Source organism: Chroicocephalus ridibundus, chromosome 3 (assembly GCF_963924245.1).
Source record: "Chroicocephalus ridibundus chromosome 3, bChrRid1.1, whole genome shotgun sequence".
NCBI classification, from domain to species: Eukaryota; Metazoa; Chordata; class Aves; order Charadriiformes; family Laridae; genus Chroicocephalus; species Chroicocephalus ridibundus.
Window position 1 is genome coordinate 36263253 of NC_086286.1, and position 16932 is coordinate 36280184.

The window sequence follows — 16932 nt, forward strand, 5'->3', positions numbered from 1 at the left end:
ATTGCCATCTTATTTAAAAGATGGGTAGACATGGTTTAGTGGAGGTTTCGCCATTGTTAAGGTTGATGGTTGGACTCGATCTTAAAGGTCCATTCCAGCCTAGACGCTTCTATGGGTGAGCTGCGCTTTTTTATTTTTAATTATTTCTAAATAATTATTTTTTTTTAATAAAGATGCCTTGTAACACGTTACTGGGTGGCCACCTGGTGACCGCAACCGGCCCTGCAGCCTTGCCTGGTGGCCCAGGCTGGGGGTGCGGGACTACCGGCCCGGGGAGAAGGCCTCATCCCGCCCCACCGCCCCCCGGGCAGCGCCCCTGTGTGCCCGGGGAAGGGCGGGGATTTACCGGCCCCTTCCCGGTGCAGAGCCCGCCACCCGCGCCGGCCCGACTCCCTTCCTCCCGCCGCCGAGACACGCGTGGGCGCGGCGGCCCCTCAGCCGCGGGCCCTCCGGAGCGACAGGGGGCGCTGTGGGGACTCCAGCGGGCTAGAGTTCCGCCGCCGCCGGGAGCGGAGCGGAGCGGAGCGGAGCTGAGGGGAAACCGGCCGGCAGTGGGACCGGGCCGCAGGTGGGTAAGTAAGGCCGGGGACGGGGAGAGCGGGATAGGGCCGCAGCCACCCCGCTCGGCAGGGGTCGGGCGAGGGCCGCCGCCGCCCTGGGGACGTGGCGGGGCTGGGGGGCGGGCGTCCCTGAGGTGGTGGGTCGGTTGCCGGGCGGCCGGGGCAGAAAAGCCTTGGAGCGGGCCTCTCCTCAGCCCGGGGCCCGCCAGGCCCTGCCCGCGGCGGGGGGCGCGGAGGCCGCGCCCCCCGCCGCGGGCAGGGCCTGGCGGGCCCCGGGAGTCCCTGGGCGAGGTGGCTTCATGTAAGGGGGGAGCAGTAGCCCGAGTCTCGGCTCGGCTCCCTGGGTGTTCTGCATATTCCAGACTATGGCTCCTTTCATGCCCGCTCAGCTCCCCCCCCCCCCCCCCCGCCCTCTCTCTACCTGTAACACTGGCCTCCCTGTTCCTTCCCCCCCCCCCCGGCCCCGATCATGGTCGGGGGAGGGCAGAGCCTGCTGCACTGAGTCAGCTCTCGGGGCCTGGGAATTGCTAGTGCAGGCATAGAGAGAGCCATTGTCCCTCTTCTTCACGGCCGCTGTGGGAGAGCAGAGCCGGGTCTCCGACCGTGGAGGGTAAAAGACAGGCGCAGTGGAGCCAGCTGGCCTTTCGGTCTCTCTCGTCAGGTTGAAAGGGAGACGTGGCCCAGGAGTGTGGCAACCCGCCCTGCGGCTTGTGTCTTGACTTCTGCAAAAGCGAATGGCGTCCCGGCACCCTGCTGCGATCAGCCGGGGTTACTTAATACGGGCAAACGCGGGAACATCGGGGCAGCTTCAGGCCCAGGTGCCTGCACCGAGCATTGTTCTTGCATCCTGCAGCACCCCTGCAGCCTGCGATGGTGCCCCTGCAGCAGGAGAGATGACAGGGGTGGAGGTGTCAAACTGCCTTTTCTATAGTGGAGAGACAGGGGGAGAACAGGAAGCAGGCACAGAAACCCACCCCCAGCTGTTTGCACTTCTCCCAAGGCTGGGAATTTCTGTGTCCTTTAAGTCACAGAAGGGAGATTTCAGGGTGAAACACAGCCTTGGCTTAGGTCAAGTTGTTGGACTCCAGGGTCCTGGCCACAGCAACTGAGGATAAAAGCCCCTCAGGTCTTTCCCAAGGGGACAAGAGGTTGGTTGGGAGGGCTTGTTGTTCATGAAGTGGCAGGGGACTTTCTTGCCTTTAAAGGTCTAAGTTTGTGAGTTTCATGTGAGGGCTACTAGACGTCACAGCTATATTATGTTGGGGCCAGGTACACCTCACAGGGCCTAAATTCCTGTGACTTGGGTTTTTTTTGGGGAGGGGGGATTAACATCTCTGTCCCTTTGTCACAGGAGCCCAGAGCTTCTTCTGGTGCAAATTTATGTAGCCAGCCCCACCTGGCCCCCAAGACAATCTTGAGGCTTTTTTCTACTGGAGAGGCTGAGGCAGGGATGGAGCATGGACCAAGAAAACCTCCTACCCTGATGCAGGAAGCTGAAGCTTGTTGTGCGAGGGGAGGATCCAGGTGGTCTCAGGTGTAGGAAGTCCTTGCCAGCTTGCTCATTCTGTTGTTTTCCTGGTGCTCTTGTTCTTCGCATGGCCCCTGGATATCACGGGTTTGCCTCTGTGAGGGAGGGGACAGTGGAGGGAAGAAGTCCTTCAGGGAGTATTAAAGCTGTTTTAAAGCTGGCTACGTCACCACCTTAGGGCTATACCTGAAGAATATCAGCTGTAACTTATTGGATAGTCCTGGTAAAATCCCAGCCAGCCAGCTGGTAGGAAAGTTCCTTCCCAGCCTTGCTCTCCGGCTGTGTCTTGCCAAGCGGGTAAGCCCTGGTAATTTCCTCTGAGCTGTGGGGAATGCCTTGGCACGCTTCCTTACAGGGCTGCGTGGGGAGGTGGGGGAGGTTGGTGGCCTGAGCCCTCCCTGGCTCTCCTCCACTCAGCTGGTGTGGCTGGAGGGGGAAGCTCTGAACCTTTTGGCCTCAGAGGAAGGTTGTTCTGGCCACAGGCTTGAAACATGAGCTGCTAGGTAGGAGTTGCTTTTTCAATTCAATGACCTTTTCTTTTTCCACCCAGGAGCTGTGCTAAAGTTTAACCTAAAAAGGTGAGGTGTGAGGTGCTCCTTACATTTGGAGCAAGGACGTTGTCAAAACCAGATGGTTACAACAGTGTTCAAATGCTCTCTCCGTTCCTGGAAGTCCGAGTTTCTAAGTCCACGTGTTCCTAAGCCAGAGCAAACACCCTGAACAGAAGCAAATATAAATGCCTGTCGTGCTCTTGAACTCTAGAGGGCTTTTCCTACTTCACATGCTGCCATCATCGCTGCCGTGGGATCTGAGTGCTGCCTGCTGGTGGGGAGCAGGCTGGGTGGCACAGGCATGCGGAGCAGAGCTGGCCGTGTGCCGGTTGCTGCAGCCTGCCTCTTCATCTCTCTGCAGATTTTGCCTTCCCCTCATGCTGGCTTCCCTCCCTACCATGGCTGCTGCTGAAGAGATCCCCGCTGCCCTGCAGGAGTCTTGGGGGGACTTCTGGCTCTTCCGTTTCTTTATTAATGCTGCTGGCTACGCAAGTATTGTGGTGCCGGGATTCCTCCTCATCCAGTACTTCAAGAGAAGGAATTACCTGGAGACAGGTAAGGGCAGGAGCTTCCCTTCCACATCCTGCCTCCTTGTGAGCTCTCCACACCCTATTCGGCACTGACTGGTCATTTCCCTGACCTGCCAGGAGCAAGCCGCTCGTAGAGCTGTATCCCAGACCCATCTAGGTGCTACCCTGAAACATATTTCTCTGAGGGCCCTGCAGCAGCAGATGTGGAGGCTTAAGGAGGGAGGCTTCATCTCTCAAGCTGGTGCGGCTGTGGTTAATTCTGTCTCTATGTTCTCTTACCCCCTTCAGGCCGAGGCATTTGCTTCCCTGTCATCAAATCATGCGTGTTCGGCTCTGAGGTGAAGTCTCTACACCAGGAGGATGGCTCCCTGCCACCCCGAACAGAGCCCACCGAGTCCTCTACAGCCCGACAGATCTTCAAGCTGGTCTTCTGCGCCGCTGGTCTACAGGTAGGGGCCCTGTGCATGTGTGCCTGGCTCTGGGAGCAGGAGGTGGGCAGCAGGTTTGCGGCTGTCAGTTTCTTGAAGACCAAGGATGCAGTGCTGTCCTTGATCAGGGCAGGGCTGGAGGCTGGGACACAGCCTCTCAACCAGGATAGCCCACCAGGGCTGCTGGGTCTCTTCTAAGGGCTGTGGAGGTCATCCAGGTTGGGACATCTTGTCTGTCCAATCGCAGTCCTCTGCAGCCACGGATAGGGAAAATCCTGTGATTCAGCAGATTGTTAGGGCTGCTCTTGTCTGGCCCTCACCTCAGAGGAGCAGATAGTTGGAGCCTTCTTATCACCCAGGCTCTTCTCTGGTTCACCTCCTGAGGCTGATGCACCCTGCCTTGATGGATTGCATTCGAATACTGGAGACAAATACTGAATTCAGCTACAGATAGAGAGGACTTTTTAATCTTCGTTTCACTAAGTCTTAGCTATAGCCAGAACATCATTAGGAAGGGCAGCTTTTTAGGTCTATGAGGATTAAAAATAGAAATGTGGGCATTGTGATAGTAAAAACCCACACATCCCACAGCCAGCAGAAGACACCCACTCTCTGGCCTGTTATCCCAGTTCATCCAGACTTGCTGCGGGTAACCACCAAGTCCTTCCATCTCTCTGTGCCTCGGTTTCTCGGGAGAGGTGGTGTGGTGAGAGAAAGTCTGTGTTACTTCTGTGAGGGGCTTGGTACTGTTGCACCAGAAGTAACGGAGGTTACAGCCAGAACAGTGATCATCCCTGGAGGACAATTTTGTCTGCTGGGTTTGAAACCGGAATTGATTTGGATGGAAGAACTGGGCCTAGGGAGCTGGAAGTGAAAACCAATGCAGAGGCCACTGGGAAAACAGCCAGGACTTGCCACGGGGAGCTGGCACTAAAACCTCAGCTGTGCATCAGTAATGTTCCCTGATCCTGTCAGTCTGGTTCAACAGGGAGCTTAAAGCATAACTGCTCACTGTACGCCAGGATGTTTGCTTTACGGGGCTCACTGTATGCCAGGATGTTTGCTTTGCAGGCCTTTCTCCCCTTGGAAGAGGCTGTAAACTGAGCAGGTTATGTTTGGGACAGGATGTTCCTGGTTGTAACCACATGGTACACTGGGTTCCCTCAGATGGGTGGAGTGGGGGGTGGCCCTGTCTCCCAGTGTCTCAGGGAAGCATTGTCCTGCAGAGGATGAGGCAATGCTGGGGCAAGCAAGGGGTCTGTTCTTCCCGTGGTTGCTTGCAGCTGCCATTGCGGGTCCTGACTCCCCCTGTGTTCCTCCTGCTTCACAGGCCTCCTACCTCACATGGGGTGTCCTCCAGGAGCGTGTAATGACAAGAACGTATGGTGCCACCGAAACAGACCCTGGTGAGAAGTTCAAGGACTCCCAGTTCCTAGTGTTCATGAACCGCATCCTTGCCTTCACGGTGGCTGGTCTGTACTGCGCCCTGACCAAGCAGCCACGCCATGGGGCTCCTATGTACAAATACTCTTTTGCCTCCCTCTCCAACATCCTCAGCAGCTGGTGCCAGTATGAGGCACTCAAATACGTCAGCTTCCCTACCCAAGTGCTGGCCAAGGCCTCCAAAGTGATCCCAGTGATGATGATGGGCAAACTGGTGTCGCGCAAGAGTTATGAGTACTGGGAGTACTTGACTGCTGCCCTCATCTCCGTGGGGGTCAGCATGTTCCTGCTTTCCAGTGCTCCCAACAGGCATATGTCCACCGTCACCACTTTCTCAGGCATAGTCCTTCTGGCTGGCTACATAATCTTCGACAGCTTCACCTCCAACTGGCAGGACGCCCTCTTCACCTACAAGATGTCTCCTGTGCAGATGATGTTTGGTGTCAATGTCTTCTCCTGCCTTTTCACGGTAGGCTCGCTCCTGGAGCAGGGTGCCTTGCTGGAGTCAGTACGCTTCATGGCCCGCCACTCAGAGTTCATGGCCCACGCTGTGCTGCTCTCGGTGTGCTCCGCCTGTGGCCAGCTCTTCATCTTCTACACCATCAACCAGTTTGGGGCAGCTGTCTTCACCATCATAATGACACTCCGCCAGGCTTTTGCCATCCTCCTCTCCTGCCTCATCTATGGGCACACTGTCACTGTCATGGGCGGGCTGGGTGTAGCCGTTGTCTTCATGGCCCTCTTCCTCCGTGTCTACGCCCGCAGCCGCATGAAGAAGCGCAGTAAGAAGCTCCCGCCAGGGGACAGCCCTATACAAAAGGTCTAAGGAACTAGGGCCATGGCATTTAAGCCATGCCTGCTGTCCTGCCTCCACTCGGGAGTACTTGCTTGATTTCTGAGAACCTGCTGAGGAGCAGGGTGGGGTATGGATAGGCTGGACCAATGACTCACTTTTCCACCTGCTTTTCCTGGGGAAGGGGCTGGAACAAGCCCAGGGAATGTTCTGGGCTGCTGCAGCTTCAAACCTTTCCATTTGCCTTAATGGGTCAAAGACTTTTAGCCAAGGCACGGGCCTGGGGGCTTGCATCCTGGGGGAAAAACCAGTGTGGGGCTGCTGGTACTCCTGCCCCACCTCTGTCTTGTGGCTTCTCTCCAAAGTCACCGATGAACAAGCGAGCCCTTTTCCCTGGCACCGTCATGCCTCTGGCTAATGCTCCTCCATTTCTGTCACTACTACAGAGCTCAGCAGGAGGAAAGGTAAACAAAACACTAGCTTTCTTTTTGAAACACCTTCATGTGAGGCAAGTCCCAAGATGAGCCTGTCCCAAGACAGGGGAGGTCTCAGCCCCCCTCCCAGGAGCTGCTCCAAGTAGGACAGGCACAGCTAAGGGAAGGACTCCCATCCTGTCCTACCCCAGGCCTGGGATCTGCTCTGGGGGCAGCACTCTGCAGTGAAAGCCAGTACCTCCGAGTTTTATTTTATCAGTTCCTCGCCCCTGCTCCAAGACACTTTTCTTCACTCCCTTCAGCCCAGGCTGATTTTTATGCAGAGACTGAGGCTGGCCGGTACGGTTCCCAAGGCTTGCTGAGTTGTTTTAGGTTGCTTTTTGGTTACATCCGCTGCTGTCACAGGCCAAAGGCTGCACTCGCCAGAAGCTCCGGCATCACCTCGGGGTGTCTCAGTGCCACGGTTTCTGGGCTTTGTGGTTGCCATTCAGAGAAGCACAAATAGCCCCTCTCCTTCCTGCCAACTGGAGGCACCGGCCCCAGCTTTACTGGGGCTTGGCCAGAGCCCCACTGTGCCTGGAGGGCTGAGAGATGGGGCAGAGCCTGCTTGCGGTGCCTTGTTCCTGCTCCACGGGCAGCAGGGGATGGAGCGAGTGGGCACCTGCTCCCCAGGCAGCAGGGGGTGGAGCAGTGAAAGCTGCTCTTCCCCAGGAGCCTGGGTTTTACTGGGTAACACTTTTCTCCTCAACACAACCTGACTGACAAGCCAGCAGGTTTTGGTACTTTTGAAAGGCAACTTTTTTTTTTCCTCTTTGTTTTATTAAATTAAAAATATGCTGCATATAGTGCCCTGAGGGTAAATATTCTTTTTAACTTTTATTTTTTTTCCCATATACCTGGAAGGAGGGGAGAGACTTCCCAACCCTTCCTGCGTCCCTAGTCTCTTTAGGACAGCAAAGCTATCTTTTCTTTCCAAACACAGGTGCCTCTGCCTTTGCCCAGGCAGGTTATCAGCCAGGGCTGGACCCAAAGCTCCAAGGCCTGACAGGGGGAGCACAGCCAGGTTTGGATCACTGGTGGGCAGGTGGAGGAGCTGTTAGCCTGGTTCTGATTTGGTTCCTGGGTTCTCTGCTTGGGCAGCCACGGTGTGTGTAGCTACAGCCTGCATAGCTAGAGAGAGATGGTGCAGAGGCTTGCTGAGCACCTGCCAGCCAGGGCCCTCAGTGATGTAGCACAGCCCTGGAAGAACCCGTCCTTTATGGGGTGCACCTGCACCAACACCAGCTTCACAGGCCACACACCAGAGCCAGTGAAGGCTTGGGGGATGGATTGTACATCCCGCTGGTACCTATTGGGAGGCCTGGTGAAAAACCTTGGCTGTAGGCCTATGTATTCTAGTCATGGTGAGGTCTGGGGTCAGAGACAGGACCTTAGCCTAACAGAGCTAGAGAAAGGGGAGACACAGGTGAGGGCTACGAGAGAAACAGAGGAGAAGACTAGGGACAGGAGCTGCTTATCACAGTGCTGAGTTAGCTGAGCCAGCAGGGATAACAGAGCTGGTGCTGAGCGCAGCCCAGGCTTCAGAGCACTTGGCTCTCCAGCAGTTCTACCTGTGCTCCTTCTCGTACCTCCAAGCTCTTGAAAGTGCCTGTGCAGCCTCACAGCACTTCATCCTGCCCCTACAAATTCCCCCAAATGTCTGCGTCTCCACCATCTGCTGACTGAACATGGAATGGTTATTTTTTCCTTTGGTCAAAAAAAATAGGTTGTCTGCCAGGTTAGGAATGGGATACCTCTTCTAATTTACATGTAGATCTAAAGAAAAAAATTATGAAAAAACAAACATTCTAAGTTAAAAAGAAAAATTGACTTTACTGATTCATTATTTGGCAAAGCTTTCCTATAGAAAGAGAAATCTTACTTTTAAACCATTTTTTTCTATTGTCTCAGTGAAAAAAAACCCTACCCTGAAGGCATTTGCTAGCTCAGCTCCAGCGCTGACCAAGCAGCCTGCACCCAAACAGCTGCCACACTGCCCCATGGTGCCTTGGTGTGCAGTGAGGGACTCCAGCAAGGCCCTGCCTCCTCCCCGCCCTGTAAAAGACAGATAACTGGCTAAAGCCCACTCCATTTTGTGCCTGTGGTTGCTGGCAAGCAGGCAGCAGGAGAACTTGATGTTGGTGTCACTTTCCCCTGACAAACCCCAGGGGCCATTGTCGCCGAGGGTGACAAACCCCGCTGCTCATGGAGTGTGAGCTCAGTGCAAGGGGCAGATGAATCAGAGGTGATGACCCAGGTTTCTCAGTCATCTGGGACACAGGCAAAAGCCAGGGGGTGGCCAGATACTGCCAGCCCCCCAGGGCTGCAGAAGCCCAGAAAGGGCAGGCTGGAGGTGGGAGGAAAGGAGGAGTCTAGAGCACAGAGCAAGATGAGTTTGGCCTAAGAGCTGAAGCGAGGCAGCTCGAATATGGTCCTGAGCTGTCAACTCCACCCTGCTCTGCACTGCAAGGGAACACACAGGTGGCTCCTGCCACAGCTTCTGCCCCCAGGGACACTCAGACCAGCCAGCACCAGCTCAGGTCCTGGCTCAGCTTGCCCAGCTGATGTGTGCAGATTGGAAAGGTTTGTTCCCAGGCTGTGGGGCATGCAGCGCTCTGGGTGGACAACTACTGCCTGCTGGAGATGACCCCACCTGCACAGCAGGTGTTTCTCCTATCTCCTTCATGGTGCCTCGTGGCAGCGAAGGGACAGAGATCACCTAAAGCAGGGCTCTGAAAACCAGTCAGGGAAGGGGAGAGACCAGCGGCCCAATAGCCTCAGGCACAGGCTAAGAACCTTTCCTCCGTATGGTAGGCATGAAACACAAGGGACCCTGCTGTGTAAACCACATTCTTTGATACTTTAATTCCAGTAGAACAAAACAACAAACATAATCAAACAAAAAATAACTAAAACAACCAAAATACAATATCCTACCCTGGGGTTTGAGGGAGGCAGCAGCTCAGAGGAAGGGCTCTCCCACCCAGATGGAACAAGGGCAGTTTGATGCCTACTGGGAATGTGGGAGACCCACGGCAGGGATACAGGGGAAGCCTGATGCCTCCTCACCTCCACTCCCCATGAGCTGTTCTAACACAAGCAGAAAGACACAGAACAGACAGGCCTCAGGGCTGCCTGAATAACTCACTACTGACAAGCAGGCAATCACGCTTTCCTGCACCCTGCCAAAAACAACCCCAACCAAACAAATCCAAAAAATTGACACCACCGAGGAGTCAGTAGCAGCTGGTGGGAGCAGACCCCCTTCTAAGCAGATGTGAGGTGGGGCAGAGGCCTGGCAGGTAAGGGAAGAGGCTTCCTCCTACTTTAGTCTACCTCTTCCATGCGGGATGCATCTTCATCTCCCTCGAGCGGGGGAATTTCATCACGGACAGCTGCACTGGGCTCCTCTGCAGTCGTCTCATCTTCATCAATGCCTGGGAGAGGAGAGAAAGGAAAATACGAGGCCTCCAACTGACACCAAGTGATCTCAGAGGAACAGCTTCTCCCAGAGCAAAGGCTGGCTCCTGCTGATACAGCCTGAGGGACAGGGCTATTGGTACCTAGTAGTTATGGCAAGCCACAACACTTTATCATTTACATTTTTGCCTAAAAAAGCCAGTTTGGAGAAATAAGTTGGGTGCAAGCACAAGCTGTTTCACATCTCCCATGGCAGGCTTTTGACATTCGCTATGAAGAACTGAAAAGCCTCAGCTTGTCATCTGAGCAGCCTGATGGTGGCTCCTGGCCTCGTGGAGGACAGGACAGTGCACTCAAGAGCCCTGAGACCTCCCAAAGTACCTTGTTCCAGGTTTCCACTTGCCTCTGGCCACCTTACGTACACAGCCAGTTCTGCACAACACACCAGCATGGCTCCGTTACTGGCCTCCCCCTGCCCCAAGACAATTACACACTAGCCCACTCAGATAACCTGCTCTCAGAACCTGCTCCAGGCCCGAGATGCTGCATGGACACCTACCAAGGCCCAGTTTTATCATCCTGTAGATGCGGTTGCAGTGGGTCTGGGGATCTTCCAAGGAGAAACCAGAGGACAGCAGAGCAGTTTCAAAAAGTAGCACCACCAGGTCTTTGACAGCTTTGTCGTTCTTGTCAGCATCAGCCTTCTGGCGGAGGGTTTCCACAATTGGGTGGTCAGGGTTGATCTCCAGGTGCTTTTTAGCCATCATATAGCCCATAGTAGAGTTGTCCCGCAATGCCTGAGCCTTCATGATGCGTTCCATGTTGGCCGTCCAACCATAGGTGCTGGTGACGATGCAGCAGGGAGACGAGACCAACCGGTTTGAGATAGTTACCTGCCAATGTAGCCGAGGGTTAGCTGAGCAAGGTCCCCGTATGCCCTAGACTGGGCCCAGCCACAGCACACATGATACCCCAGGTCTTTGCCCAAGGTTTGCTTAGGGACACCCCAAAGCAAGCAGAGATCCTTCAAGCAGCTCCAGGACTGTGGCACGGAGCAGTTTGGACAGCTCAGCCAGCGCCTTCAGCACCCACTGCACGTTTCCCACACTTACCCTCTCCCATCACTGCACGTATTTGGGTCAGTGCCCATCACCTGCAGCCTGGCTGCTTAGAGCAAGATGGTGCCGTGCATGCTGGGACCTCCAGTCTCCTTTAGCGGCTCCTCTGCAGGAGATGAGGGAGATCAGAGGCATGCATTGAGCTGGGGCCCTTGCCTGCATCACAGAGGGCCCAGCCCCCTCCCTCCAGCCCAGGACACAGCCCTGATCTGAGCTCCTTGCCCATCTCACCTTCTCCACCTTCTTGTCCAGGATCTCCTTCATGAGTTTGCAGAGGGTCTCAAACTTGGCCTTGCTCTCCTCCATCTTCTTTTTCTCCTCCTCATCTTCAGGCAGCTCCAGCCCCTCCTTGGTGACTGATACCAGGGTCTTGCCATCAAACTCCTTGAGCTGCTGCACGCAGTACTCATCAATGGGCTCCGTCATGTACGCCACCTCAAAGCCACGCTTCCGCACACGCTCCACAAAGGCTGAGTTGGCAACCTGCTCCTTACTCTCCCCTGGGTATAGAAGTGAGATGTCACCAAGATGTAAGAGCTGGTTAACAGCAGGACAAACAGCAGCAGTCTCTCAGAGCCTCTAGCATAAAACAGGCTGTAGCCGGCGCTCTAGACCTGGTGGTCTTTCCCCGGCTCCCAGAGATGGGCTGTTATTCAGCAGGGAGAGCCTGCTGAAGGCAGCAGGACCTACCTGGAGAAATTTGCTTGAAGTTAGGGCTGATAGGCAGGTAACCTGCCTCCACCTCACTACTGCACGGAGGAGCTCTGGCTCACCTGTGATGTAGTAGATACTCTTCTGGGTCTCCTTCATACGGGACACATACTCTGAAAGTGAAGTCACCTCATCGCCTGACTGGGACGTGTGGTAACGCAGCAGCTCCGAAAGGCGCTTTCGGTTGGTTGAGTCCTCATGGATGCCCAGCTGGGGGCAGAAGAGATGCATGAAGCCTCCAGGATGGGACTTGCATGCACTTGGCCACCCTCAAGGCAAAGCTATCTCTGCCCATCCCCTAACTGTTTGAGTCCGGGGCCTAGAGCAGCCAAGGGGCCAGCTGCCCACAAAGGCTCTTTGGGGCACTTGCGAGACCCCCCTCTACCCTAGCACCCAGGCAAAGACACAACACAGGGACAAGCCTGCTCCTCAGCCAAACGGGTCACGGGCCCCTCCCTCCTCCAGGTGCAGGGTGCCCAGCTCACCTTCAGATTCTTGGAGAAGGCCTCATAAAATTTTTTGTAGTTCTCTTTGTCCTCTGCCAGCTCAGCAAAGAGCTCCAAGCATTTCTTCACGATGTTTTTGCGGATCACCTTGAGGATCTTGCTTTGCTGGAGCATCTCACGAGAGATGTTCAGAGGCAGGTCTTCTGAGTCCACAACGCCCCGGATGAAGTCTGAGCAGGGGAAATGAAAACATGAGTCAGGTTAAGAGCTCCAAGCTTCATCACGGGAGGAAAAGCGCTAAGACACTGACTACTGTGCACCTGCACCAGCTAGTGCCTCAGACAGCCGCTTTATACTAGGAGCGGTACCACAGGCTGTGGGGGTCACAGCTCCGCAGTGGGAGTCCAAGGCAAAGGGGCTCTTACTTAGGTACTCAGGGATGAGCTCGTCACAGCTGTCCATGATGAAGACACGCCTCACGTACAGCTTAATGTTATTCTTCTTCTTCTTGTTCTCAAAGAGGTCAAAAGGGGCACGGCGTGGGATGAAGAGCAGGGCCCTGAACTCCAGCTGCCCTTCCACGGAAAAGTGCTGCAGAGCCAGGAAGGAAAAACAGCTGCTGGAGTGCTTTTCTTCTACCCTGTCCCCCAGGACCTGCTGCACGCAGGCTGAATTGCCGTTCCTCAGCACTGGGGCTGGTAGGGGGGCGCAGGAAGGTCTCTATCATCCAAGCAGCCTGCATTTTCCCCTCCTCAGGCCCCTGTGTGACAGCACACTCTGGCATCCAGCAGGCCTGGATGGAGGAGTTGTGCTTCTCTGAGGCCCAACGCCCTCCCATCCTGCTTCTAGGCTGGCACTGCCAACCCCTCCACCTGCACAGGAGTCCCAGTGCAGGCTGGGGCACCACCAAGCGGCCCAAGAGCCCTCACTCCCACTGAGGCACAACCATGTGTTGGCTCTGGGTATGGGCTGGAAAGGGGCCCTCTGTCTCTCCCTGAAGGGCAGGGTGGCCCAGCACCCACCTTGACAGCCAGGTGGTCCTCCCAGTCATTGGTGAGGCTTTTGTAGAACTCGCCATACTCCTCCTGGGTGATGTCGTCAGGGTTGCGGGTCCAAATAGGCTTGGTCTTGTTCAGCTCCTCATGGTCAATATATTTCTCCTTGATTTTCTTGGTCTTTTTCTTCTTGCCTTTGTCTCCCTCCTCCTCCTCCTCATCAGAGCCCACATCCTCGATTTTGGGTTTCTCCTCATCTTTGGATGCTGACTCTTCCTCTTCCTTCTCACCTTTCTCCTCCTCTGCCTCATCATCACTGATCTCTTTCTCACGCTCCTTCTCCAGCTGTGGAGAAAGGGACAAGCGAGAGTCAGGTTTAGCCCCAAGCAACCACTATTAGGAATCCTTTTGCTCCAGATAAGAGAAATGGGTGTCCTCCCAACAAATGCAACATCTGGAACCAGGGCTTCTCCTAAAACCAGCCCTCAGAGTCCCTCCACAGCTCATGCTACCAAAAGCTGTGTCTGAGAAGATGAGACAAAGGGCAGGAAGCTCCTCCCTCCATGGCTGGTTTAGATTACCTCCAGCTGCACAAATCAAAGGCCAAAAGTGTGGCTAGATACACCTTCACCTCCAATAAGCTCCCAGCCTCAAACCACCTCTGGCCACAAGAGCCAGGAGCACCACTGCTCAATAACCAGCAGCTAGGAGCTATGGCAGGGAACAGAAAAGACTCGACTCTGCTTTTTCTGGGCTCCTGCTCATAATACCACCCACATCTGCCTCCAGCTTTCCAGGAAGTCCCCACAGTCCTCCCCTTACGTACATAGAGTGTGATGGGGTAGCCAATGAACTGTGAGTGCTTCTTCACCACCTCTTTGACACGCCGCTCCTGCAAGTACTCTGTCTGGTCCTCCTTCAAATACAGGATCACTTTGGTGCCCCGTCCAATGGGCTCACCTACGGTGTGGGGAGAGAAACATTAGCATTTCAGTGTATAGTGTTAAAGAGCAAAAAACAGGCGGGACCAGCTCCTTGACCCTAAACAGTACTTGACACCTAACATTAACAAGCGTGACTGACAATGCAGCACAGCTCTAGGGAGCACCAGGAAAAGGGATACTTCTAGCAGAGAAATACACTTGGTTTTTTGTACGTACCATGGTCAGTTCGGACAGTGAAGGAGCCCCCAGCTGACGACTCCCAAGCATACTGCTCATCATCATTGTGCTTGGTAATGACAACCACCTTCTCAGCCACCAGATATGCAGAATAGAAACCCACACCAAACTGCCCAATCATGGAGATGTCTGCGCCAGCCTGTGATAGCAGAGAAAGACTGATAGACCAGTGAAGAGACGGGAGATGCCAGCAACTTATTCACAGCAGCAAAGAACTGGGTCAGCATACAGAGAAAAAGAGGCAAGCGCCAACAGGCAGCCAGCCCTACCCTCGGCTCCTCCCTGCTGCCGGAAAGGTGGGGAAGCACACTTAGGTAGGCTGACACCTCCCGCAGCAAAAGGCAGGAAGGTTAGGGTTACACCCCAGTGAAAGCTTGTGGCCCAGGCCTTAGGGAACCCACACAACCCACCTGCAGGGCTTCCATGAAGGCTTTGGTACCCGACTTGGCAATAGTGCCCAGGTTGTTGACGAGGTCTGCTTTTGTCATCCCAATGCCAGTGTCCACCAGGGTGAGCGTGCGGTCCCGGGGGTTGGGGACTATGTCGATCTTAAGGTCCTTACCGCTGTCTAGCTTTGAGGGGTCAGTCAGGCTCTCATAGCGGATTTTATCCAGCGCCTAGGGGAGAGGGTGATGCTCGCCACAGCCTCCCTCCTCAGCAGCCACCTCCCTCCCCCCAGCACCACAAGCCTCGCAGGTCGCCCAGGCACCAGCCTCTACCTGGGCACCCCCAGCGGGACATCATCCCCCCCCCCCACCAACAGAGAAAGGAAACCACGAGGAAGGCCGGGGCTCACGTCGGAGGCGTTGGAGATGAGCTCCCGCAGGAAGATCTCCTTGTTGGAGTAGAAGGTGTTGATGATGAGCGACATGAGCTGGGCGATCTCCGCCTGGAAGGCGAAGGTCTCCCCATCCTCCTCCCCGTGCCGCACTTCCTCGGGCATGTGCAAGGCAAGCAAGAGGCCGTTCGTACCGGGCGAGGGAGGTCAGCGGGACACCGGCCCCGGCTCGGGACAGCGCAGCGGCCTTACCGCGTCGGATACAGGCACCGGCAAAAGAGGTTTAACGCCCACCGGCCGCCTTTTATAGGCACGGGATACGGCACCGGTCAACCGTCTCCTTCCGCCTTAAAACGGCCCGCGGCCGAATCACTTGTGGGCCCTCCCAGCGTTGCCCGTTAACGGTGTGGGGTTGGGCGGGGGCAGGAGAGCAGCCATCAGCCTCACGCAGCTGCCGGCCGGGGCTGCCCGCCGCCCCTCGCCGCGGCGCTCGGAGGGACGCGGTCTCCGCGTCCCTCCGAGCGCCGCGGCGAGGGGCGGCGGGCAGTCCCGGCGGGGGACTATTTTCCGGCAGCGGAGGAGCACCGTCGCGGATGGGCAGTAGTGGTGAGTAACTTCCAGAGGTTTCCACGAGGGTGAGGGTCAGCGGGGCCATCTCCGGACCTGGGCAGGGTATGGGGGGATCCGCACAGCCCCGGGGGGGTGCCAGCTGTCCCAGCTCCGTGCTGCGGCTGCCCCGAGAGCCGTGTGGGGTAACCGGGAGGCCTTGGGGGAGAGGAGGGGCCAAGATGGAGGGGACCGGCCCTGGTGGTGGGGACCGTGTCGGGGGTCTGAGAGCAAAGCAGGCCCCTTTTCCCCCTTGGAAGTTGGATGCGCTGTATTTTTTAGTGTCTTAAGGACAATAAGATGAACTTCATCCCTTATTTTCCTTATTGGGGCTGGGGGCGCACAGGCCTGACCGGCAGAGGAAGCTGGGGGGGGGGGTGGGGGTGGGATGAGGGGACCCGGGCCCCACAGTTTTTGGCTGGGGGTCGCCGAAGGATGATGGCTGGGAACGATGAGGGGAGGAGGCCGGCTGGCAGGGTGGTGTAGTTCCCCCCCAGGAGCAGGAGGTGGCACTCCGGCTGTTCCCAGGCGCAAGGTGGGGCTGCCAGGGGTGTGTGCCACGGCTCACGGCGCCCCCCAAAATATGCAGGTGCATCCCTTCCTGGTCGGAGGTGCCGAGGGCAGCGCCCCCTTCCCGCGTGTCCTGGTTTGAGGTGAAGCAGAACCAACTTTCTGTTCAGTAATTTTATTTCTCAGCTAGGCGTCTTCGAACTCTCTGAAATTATCAGCATGTTGTGTCTGAAAAGGTTCGTTCAGAGCGATAAGACAGTTTGTGCCAAGGAATGGTGTGCACAGAGGCTCTTGCTTATACTTACTGCTACAACAACCCAAGTCAGCTAATTTTGTTATTTGCCCCGTTGGGAGGGTCAGGAGCGGAAAAGCGTAGAGGGGTCCCACCTGCAGGGGGGACCGGACGGGACAGGTGACCCAAAACTGACCAACAGGGTATTCCATCCCATCTGCCCCATGCTCAGTATAAAAGCTGAGGGATCAAAGGGTCAATCTCTTCCTTCAATGGCTGATGTCCGAGGAGGACCCTGTCTGTTCATCTGCCTTTGATCCTGATCCGTGGGCTCCTGACTCCATCTGTGGAACCCGGTTCCCACTCGTGCTGAGTCCGGCCTGGGACGTCCCCAGTGCCTGCTGGTGACGTCATCCTGAGAGCTTAATAGGGTTGCGTGTATACTGTATCTCTTTCATTATTTTCCTTTTTATCTTAATTTCTAACTCATTAAAGTTGTTTAGTTTCTTCTAAACTCGTAAATCTCTTTATCTCTCCTCTTCCGCTCTGTACACAAGAGGCTGGGGGGGTGCATCTGTCGCCAGCCATTGGCCGGTTTGGCCAAAACCTCGACACCATGCTGGCCATGT

At 55.7% G+C, this 16932-nt stretch overlaps 2 protein-coding genes and 1 long non-coding RNA gene across 3 annotated transcripts; 2 read left to right on the top strand and 1 right to left on the bottom strand.

Annotated features, from left to right (window-relative positions):
• The first annotated feature begins 485 nt into the window (after positions 1 to 485).
• On the top strand, positions 486 to 8123 carry SLC35B2 (solute carrier family 35 member B2). Its single transcript, XM_063328727.1, has 4 exons — positions 486 to 572; positions 3001 to 3194; positions 3458 to 3618; positions 4928 to 8123. The coding sequence occupies exons 2-4, from the start codon at positions 3017 to 3019 to the stop codon at positions 5864 to 5866; spliced, it is 1278 nt and encodes a 425-aa protein (XP_063184797.1). The 5' UTR covers positions 486 to 572; positions 3001 to 3016; the 3' UTR covers positions 5867 to 8123.
• A 1022-nt stretch (positions 8124 to 9145) lies between these two features.
• HSP90AB1 (heat shock protein 90 alpha family class B member 1) lies at positions 9146 to 15303 on the bottom strand. The gene is made up of 12 exons (XM_063328716.1): positions 15208 to 15303; positions 14974 to 15120; positions 14588 to 14794; positions 14157 to 14316; positions 13823 to 13956; positions 13024 to 13341; positions 12427 to 12592; positions 12041 to 12231; positions 11618 to 11765; positions 11076 to 11344; positions 10286 to 10619; positions 9146 to 9743 (listed from the first exon to the last, which is right to left on the bottom strand). The coding sequence occupies exons 2-12, from the start codon at positions 15118 to 15120 to the stop codon at positions 9634 to 9636; spliced, it is 2184 nt and encodes a 727-aa protein (XP_063184786.1). The 5' UTR covers positions 15208 to 15303; the 3' UTR covers positions 9146 to 9633.
• A 155-nt stretch (positions 15304 to 15458) lies between these two features.
• Positions 15459 to 16817, top strand: LOC134512891 (uncharacterized). Its single transcript, XR_010070281.1, has 2 exons — positions 15459 to 15561; positions 16151 to 16817. It is a non-coding gene; the product is annotated as an uncharacterized LOC134512891 (long non-coding RNA).
• The last annotated feature ends 115 nt before the right edge of the window (positions 16818 to 16932 follow it).

What these genes read in the sequence shown, in the direction of transcription:
- HSP90AB1 (XM_063328716.1), bottom strand. Translation starts at nt 15,120, where the DNA reads ATGCCCGAGGAAGTGCGGCACGGGGAGGAGGATGGGGAGACCTTCGCC. An exon ending in GCTCATCCCTGAGTACCTAA is followed by an intron (nt 12,232 to 12,426) that starts GTAAGAGCCCCT and finishes TCCCCTGCTCAG; the next exon opens with ACTTCATCCGGGGCGTTGTG. An exon ending in TGGACAAGAAGGTGGAGAAG is followed by an intron (nt 10,620 to 11,075) that starts GTGAGATGGGCA and finishes CTACATTGGCAG; the next exon opens with GTAACTATCTCAAACCGGTT.
- SLC35B2 (XM_063328727.1), top strand. Translation starts at nt 3,017, where the DNA reads ATGCTGGCTTCCCTCCCTACCATGGCTGCTGCTGAAGAGATCCCCGCT. An exon ending in AAGGAATTACCTGGAGACAG is followed by an intron (nt 3,195 to 3,457) that starts GTAAGGGCAGGA and finishes TACCCCCTTCAG; the next exon opens with GCCGAGGCATTTGCTTCCCT. An exon ending in TCTGCGCCGCTGGTCTACAG is followed by an intron (nt 3,619 to 4,927) that starts GTAGGGGCCCTG and finishes CCTGCTTCACAG; the next exon opens with GCCTCCTACCTCACATGGGG.